General features: G+C 39.2%; 1 protein-coding gene across 2 annotated transcripts in view; it reads right to left on the bottom strand.

Moving 5' to 3' along the window:
• The window catches only part of LOC122258435 (heparan sulfate glucosamine 3-O-sulfotransferase 1), a 35,507-nt gene that overhangs the window by 6,544 nt on the left and 21,463 nt on the right, over positions 1-7,500 (bottom strand). The window contains exons 2-5 of one of the 2 annotated variants that reach the window (XM_043024382.2): positions 7,120-7,343; positions 6,605-6,879; positions 2,321-2,541; positions 170-299 (exon numbers count right to left, since the gene is read on the bottom strand). In XM_043024382.2, coding sequence (XP_042880316.1) covers positions 170-299; positions 2,321-2,541; positions 6,605-6,879; positions 7,120-7,327 — 834 coding nt within the window. In that variant the 5' untranslated portion in view covers positions 7,328-7,343. The remainder of the gene's footprint in view (positions 1-169; positions 300-2,320; positions 2,542-6,604; positions 6,880-7,119; positions 7,344-7,500) is intronic. The other variant, XM_043024383.2, reaches the window with a different exon arrangement.

The raw sequence follows: 7,500 nt of genomic DNA on the forward strand, positions 1-7,500 counted from the left end.
TTCTATGAATCAGAAGAAGAAAAAAAAAAAAGAAAGAAAAATTGAGAGGATAAGCACAAAGAATGAAAAGGGTGATCATAAATGTCTGTAATTCTGATCTCCATGTGTTAGTATCATTAAGAGGCATTTGATATAGGTTGCCTTACTATCAAGAATGACTGACACTTACCTTATCTATCTCCGCAAAGGGATCTGCTATTAATTTATCGCCGTCTACGATGTGTATCTGATCTCGGGGGAAAACGTTCAGCCACCGCAAGACATGTATTGCATATTGACTGATTTTGATGGCCTTGTACCTAAAAGGAAAAAAAAAAAAAAAGGAATGAAAATTTAAAAATTAAGATAAGTATCAATAGATTTTCATTAATCACTTGATATTCGCTGAAAATAAAGTAATAAGGCGGTCTAGTTGGTTTAGCACTGCACTCTCCAGCTCATACTTGAGGACCACAGAGGTTCAACTCTGGTTCGGGGGTGGGGTGGGGTGGGGTGGGGTGGGGTGGGGTGGGGGGGGGTGGGGGGGGGTTATACATTAACAAAATCTGCACTGGTAAAATTTGATTGACCCAAAATAGATAAAAATTTACCTGCTCTAAAAGCTTCAAACAGCTGTCAACCCTTTGAGTAGAGGTGTCATGACACATGATACAGGGGCCTGATGACAGGCAACATGACACACATGACATTCGTGGATTTTTTTATCACTGTGCTATTTTAATGTGCTATGAATAAGGAGTGAGTGATGGTGACAATTGCAGTCATAGCCGTCTGGTTAGCTCATTGGTAGCGTGTCGACTTCACATCCCCGTGGTCGGAAGATCGAGCCCCACCCAAGCTCGTGAGCGGTTACTGACGTAGCTGGGCACTGCGTTGGGTAAGGACCAAGCTCAGATCAAGTCAACACTCGGCAAATTCTCTCGCGAGTCAGCACACGCTGGCACAGGCGGGCTCGCGTCACTGCATACAAGCCCGGCGTAGCAACTGCTCCGCAAATCTGGCCTATCCTTATTTATTGCAGCCATAACTACTATAATTTCCATAAAATTTAGCAAACCTAACTTCCAAAACCTTGATGACACAACTTTCTTCTAGCACCAAGCAGGAGAGACAGCTTTGAATGGCAGCCATCCATGGTCTCTAGCAAGCACTATCTTTGTGGAACGATGGCACACAGCAAGTTACCGACTTCTTGCTCTAAAGTACCGCCGATGAAGGATGCACAGGCCCCTGTGCCAGTAGGGATGCCTTTTATTATGGCCATTCACAATCATAAGCACAGGTTTCCTTCTTCTTCCCTACCTCTTCATACTATCTTCAATGTGGATGTTTATATGCTTCGTATTCGTTTATAACAGTACATGAATATGAAAAAATAAAGTTGCTTTCTGACTCCTATAAAACAGCAATATTTCTATCACACTGAGTATAAGGGAAATAATGAGCTGATATGGACCCTATAATACAATTTTATTCAACTGCAGCATTGATAGAGCATGTGATATCACGCATACAAGTCTCTCAATATAATAAAACACGCAAAAATCAAAAAACAAAAATGGCAAGGTATGTTCAGTGAACTAAAACCCATCCTGGAGATTGGACAAGCAAATATATCCCTCATTCGTAATGGGATAATACAAAGACCCAAAGGGAAACATATATTACATATCCCAATTATAATTCATGGTAGATTTTCTTATAACTAATGCACCAATGCTTCTTTAGCTGGTGATAAATAAAACTTAAACGTTAGTAATAGTAAAGTTCCAAACCAAAGTAATAAATGAGAATAAATAATTACAAAGGGCAAGCCTTATTATTCCACTTTGCAATCTTGTTAATCAAAATGCTCATTATGGTTCTGCCTCATTTTACCAAATCGTCTCGTAATAATTATCGCAATTAACCCTTATAGACCTGAATTTATTTTTAGGATGATAATAAAACAGATCAAGAGCTCTCTTTCATCCCCCTAATATGATTTTATATTTGACTGGTGGAAAAAAAAAAGTTTCTGTTCAAAAAATTACATTGAAAATAAATTTTCCTCAGTAAGGAAGAAGTAGAACAACAAGACAAAGATATGAAGAGGAAGAAACAAACAAATACACAAACAAACATACTTATCATTCATCACTTCTATCATCATCCTCAGTATAATGAGATGAAGTAGAAGAAAAAAGTCATACTAATAACATGAATAAGGCTGATCGTGATGATAATACAAAAACAAAAACATTCAAAATCAATATCAACATCAACATCCTTATCAACAAAAACCCCAAACTAAGCCAAAAATCCCCAAACCCCAACTCACGTCTCGTCAATCTCCCCGTCGGGCGTCAGGATCTTCTCGTGGAAAGGCGCGATCTGGATCCCCTTCCGCAGCTTGGACTCCATAATCTGGGTGTAGTCGGAGAGCACGCGGTCGGCTGGCTCCCTGACGATGAGTAGGAGCCGGGTGGAGGTGTTCATGGCGTGGATTCTGGCAGGCGCCTCTCGGGAGATGAAGTAGGATGGCGTCTTCTCCATTGTGATCTGCAAGGTACAAGGTGTTGGGTTAACCCAGTGGTTGCGGTTTTAATAAATTATGTATACTGTCATGTGGCGGGTTTATGTTGTATGGCATGGTGCCATCCGCGTTCACGATCGATGCTGCCTTGACAGCAAATTATGCCATCCACTATCAATGGGTTAATAATGGTAATAATACAATAACTATTATAATAATAATAACAATAATAGTAACAGTAATGGTAGCAGTAATAATAATGGCAATAACAAAAACAAAAAATCAACATAACTATAATAAAAATAGTAATGATAATGATAATGATAATCATAATGTGGTTGTAATTTAATCTACTTGTATGTTGGATATATAGTTATACCAATACTTTATCCAAGTTGTATGATTGCACAAAGAACTTAGTTATCAGTTTGTATCTATTCAGTGCATTCTGTCACTTTCCTTTGTTAGTGACGACTATCTTATCATTGCCTGAACTGATAAGTATGCACCCATGCAAGCAGACATGCACAAAGGGGATTTGTGCTTCACCCCATAACTGTTTTACCACCCAACTGCTGCCTATTTATACATTTGAGTACTGGAAATTATTTCCACTTTTTTGTTTTGTAATGTTATGGCAATATTTAGATAGCTTATATCTGTAGGTTAGGTTCTATACGGGAGGAATATATGCTGTACATCCAGTGTAAGACCACTATCAAATACAAGGATATACAAAGTTAGCTAAACATTTTCTTTAACCCATTACTGATGGGCGTCATGACATACATGACACAGCTCTGGCTTGGTGATGGGCGTCATGACGTACATGACATTCGGGGAATTTTGGATCAATGTGTTTTTTTTATTGTGCTATGAGTAATGAGTGAATGATGATGACAATTACAGTCATAATCACTATAATTGCTGTAATATTGAGCAAAATGGTTTTCACCTATCATCCACAACCTTGATGGCACCACTTTCTTCAACCACCAGCAGGAGAGAGCCTTGAATGGCACCAATACACAGTCCCTAGCAAGCACTATCTTTATAGAGCGATGGCACACAGCAAGTTGCCGATCTCTTACTCGAATGTACTGCCGAGGAAGATTGTGCAGGCAGAACGAGAAGAGGAAGGCGACTCAAACCACATCCAGTGTCTACAGTGCACCCCTGTGCCAGTAGGGATGCCTTTTACTGTGGCACTCACAGTCATAAGCACAGGTTTTCTTACTCTTCCCTACCTCTTCATGTTATCTTCATTGTTGAGGGTTATTTATTTCATATTCACTCATGATAATACATGAATATGTAAAAATAAAGTTGCTTTTTGTCTTCCCATAAAACAGCAATACTTCTACCACAATGAGTGTAAAGAAAATAATGAGTTGATATGGTCCCTATACTACAATTTTAGTCAGCTGTAGCACTGATAGAGCCTGTGATATGACAAATGTAAGTGCCTCGCAAAGAGCTAAGATAGAAACCCCTCAAAGTCCATGTGTTTACGTATATAAACAAAATAAACTCTTCTTCCAAAAGATGCTTAACCCTTTCCCGACGGGGCACTCGCTACGCGAAGACCCCTATGCTGGGCGATTGCAATATTGCATTGAAATCGTCACACTGGCATGACGCCCCGGCATCAGGAGTTTGGCTGTGTCACACAAGTGTGTCGCACCATCGTCATAGGGTTAAATGTCACTTGTGCAATAATATCTGAATATGTGAATATCACATATGACATTTTTGTTTCAGTGTCTCAGCAGTGGTTGGGGGAATTCATTATACATATCACAGTTACTTTATGCATTCAGCTAAATCAACATTCTCATAAAAATAACATTCCTATCATGATCATCCTTTTTATCAACACTATCATATCATTTCCTACCAAGTGATTAGTATCTTATTCATAATAATTACTTGCAGAATTAACAATAATGTTACAATTGATAGCAGTGAATAGTATTATCCTATCCATCAACATTTTCACCATATCATTACTAGCTGTAGTAATGACAATAATTGTACTATAATCATCATCATCACCACCATCAATCCCACTACTATCATCATCATCACCAAAATACTTTTTTTTTAGTGCACGAAAACAACTAGAGGACTGTCAGTATTAATACTTAGACCATCCCTTTGACGATAAACCTAATTCAACAGTGACATTTAGCATCTAAGCTGCAGCCACTTGTAATGTAATGACCTCATACTCTGATAGCCCAATATCTGGCTGAAAGATAACAAATGATTTTCCCTGTCCCGATCTTGACCAAACTCCCTATTACATATACTAAAATTGAATATAACACTCTAATACAACTCTAAACCTGTACTTCACAAAAAGATCCATCAAATTGATCTTGTCCAAAAAAACATCCTGCATTTTTTTGCTACCTTCCAAGAACACAGTCAAGTGTGTCCATGATAACTCCAATCAAACCTCTGATATTCTCTTTTATCACTATTCTTTTATACCAACATTTCAGGATGCACCAAAAAACTAGGTTGTCAATGCCTATCTTACAAGCACACATGTAATAATGGCAACATAAAACATATTTATCATCATCTGAGTCCCCAAGACAACCTGTGAATTATCTGAAATTTTCAACTGATACTAACATAATTTATATCTATATCAGAAGTTCAATTATTGCAGAACACTCAACTTTCACTTTCTTTTACTTTCCCTATCCCTTGAACATTATTCTCTTGTCGTTCTTACACAAGTCAATTATTCTCTTAGCCCATTACGTACGGGTGTCATGACATACATGTCGGCACCGATTAGGCCTAAAAGACGGGTGTCAATGCATACGTGTATTTCCAGTATTGAAATCACCAAACTCAGAAATGACCATTCGAAAAAAAAAAAAAAGCATGAAAAAATGGAGAGGAGGAAGGTGACCTGTGCTTATGGCTGCAAGTGCCACAGCACAAACCAGCCATACTGGCACAGGGTCACTGTATACACCCACTGCACATAGTCTAGTTCATCTTCCTCTTCTCTTCTGCCTCCCCCATCCTGCACCACCAGTACTTTAGAGTTGGAGGTCAGCATGTTGCTGTTTATCGCTCTCTCAAGTTGGTGCTTAGTAGATAAGTACCATTCTAGGTTTTTTTTAATGCTAATGCCAGGAAAAAGTGCTACCATCTATGTTTGGTATTTTAAACAAAACCCTATATTATGGTAATTATAGTAACTGCAATGATACTTTCAATCGTAGTTACTCAATATAACTATTATTTTTAGTATGATTGTAAAAAATGAGGATAGAAATTACATTGATGGGGAAGAAAAGAAAAGCAAAGAAAAGAAAAAATATATATATATTTATATATATTATCCATGCTGCCATGCTCAAGTCTAATCTAATGGATGGTGCATAACTTTAATATGATAACTGTTGATTCTTATTCTTTTACTCATAACTATGTGCCATCTTTAGAATATTAAACTATGAATGATTTTTCATCTACACTTATTTTCTACTTCATTCCTTTCACAATCCACACAAAAATCTCTATTCAAATTAACCCACTCATGACGGGGGCATTCCAGCCTTGAATGTCACAATGCCGGGGCTTTCAAGCGCTTAGGCCTAAATCAATTAAATGGCTGGCACAATATTGTGCCGCCCGGCCACTGGGCTTTTGAATGAGCGGTACAGTAGTGTACCACCCGTCCAGAAAGGGTTAAGGACTGAACACTTCCTCCCATCATTAATGTAGCCTATTGACCTGTATACTAGGTTGATATACAGGGCACCTAGAGGTAGATGGGTGATGTCACTAAAGTGTGGTTTGGAGTAAATTGCCATTACCTTTAGCTTCCAGTGCCAAACAAAGTTTGGTAGACATTTTTCACATCTTTATACTCATTATACTCAAATTACATGGTAGATTTCATACATGAAAGTAGATTGATGTACTATATTCCAGGCTGACCAAACTTAGTCACAACTGACAACTTTGCCCCTCTATTTCCTGTCACCCACATGCATAAAAGATTATATTAGTAAAGGAATTCTTTATAAAATAATAAGAATAAAAAAATTCCAAGCTTACTTGATTATCAAAGGAGTATGGCATCTTTTTCCGGTACCACTCAATGCCATTGGCGTAGCGCTCGTCATCGTCGAAGAAGTGCATCTCAGCTCCATTCTTTTGGATGTACGGGTGTAAATTGAGCATCTCCAGTAGGGCCCGAGTTCCACACTTCCGCACTCCAATGATCAGGGCTTGGGGCAGCCTCCGCTGGGTTCCTCGAAAACGAAGGCGTTTGCGGTAAACTTCTGTTGTGGCGGAATCAAGTCCAGTGGTCTCAGATGCTGCTGATGGTGCTGGAATTATTTCACTGTCAAACACTAACAGAGGAAATGTGACTATGGAGCATTCATCAAAAGTGAGAATGACTGTTCTTTTTTCTTTACTCTAACATTACCGATTGAGGGCCGTCACATTCCTGCTGTAACGTGTCTTAGGGAAGTAAACAAACAGGCGACGAGCTTGAAAGTGGCCTCATCTCACTCATTTAGGAAAAGAGGACACTCATATGCTCCACTCACAAGAGCATAACTTACCATACAGAGCCGTCGCCCCCAGAGGTGAGGTGTAATAGAGGAACAGACAGACGAGGAGTGAAGCCAAAATGATGATGGGGGCCACCCGCCGCAGCATGCTCAGGGGAGAAGAGCAGCCCCAGCGGCCCCCCATGAGTGGCCCCCTCGAAGCCTCAGGTCCTGGGTCCTCGCTCCAGACAAGTTGATAGTTTTCACTTCCAACTGACATAATATCTTCTTGCTAGCTGCAGGGGGCAAGGGAAGAAAAGACCGTGTCAATGAGTGGTTTCAGAATGAACTGGCTGTTAGTGTTCACTTTTAGCTGACAATATCTTTTCTTGCTAGCCTAACTATGGACAAGGAATTAGTGTTAAATTTAAGGACAGACTGGTGCTTTCCTTT

This window comes from Penaeus japonicus, unplaced genomic scaffold (assembly GCF_977035675.1).
Source record: "Penaeus japonicus unplaced genomic scaffold, GWHDUDI00000001_assembly GWHDUDI00000024, whole genome shotgun sequence".
NCBI classification, from domain to species: domain Eukaryota; kingdom Metazoa; phylum Arthropoda; class Malacostraca; order Decapoda; family Penaeidae; genus Penaeus; species Penaeus japonicus.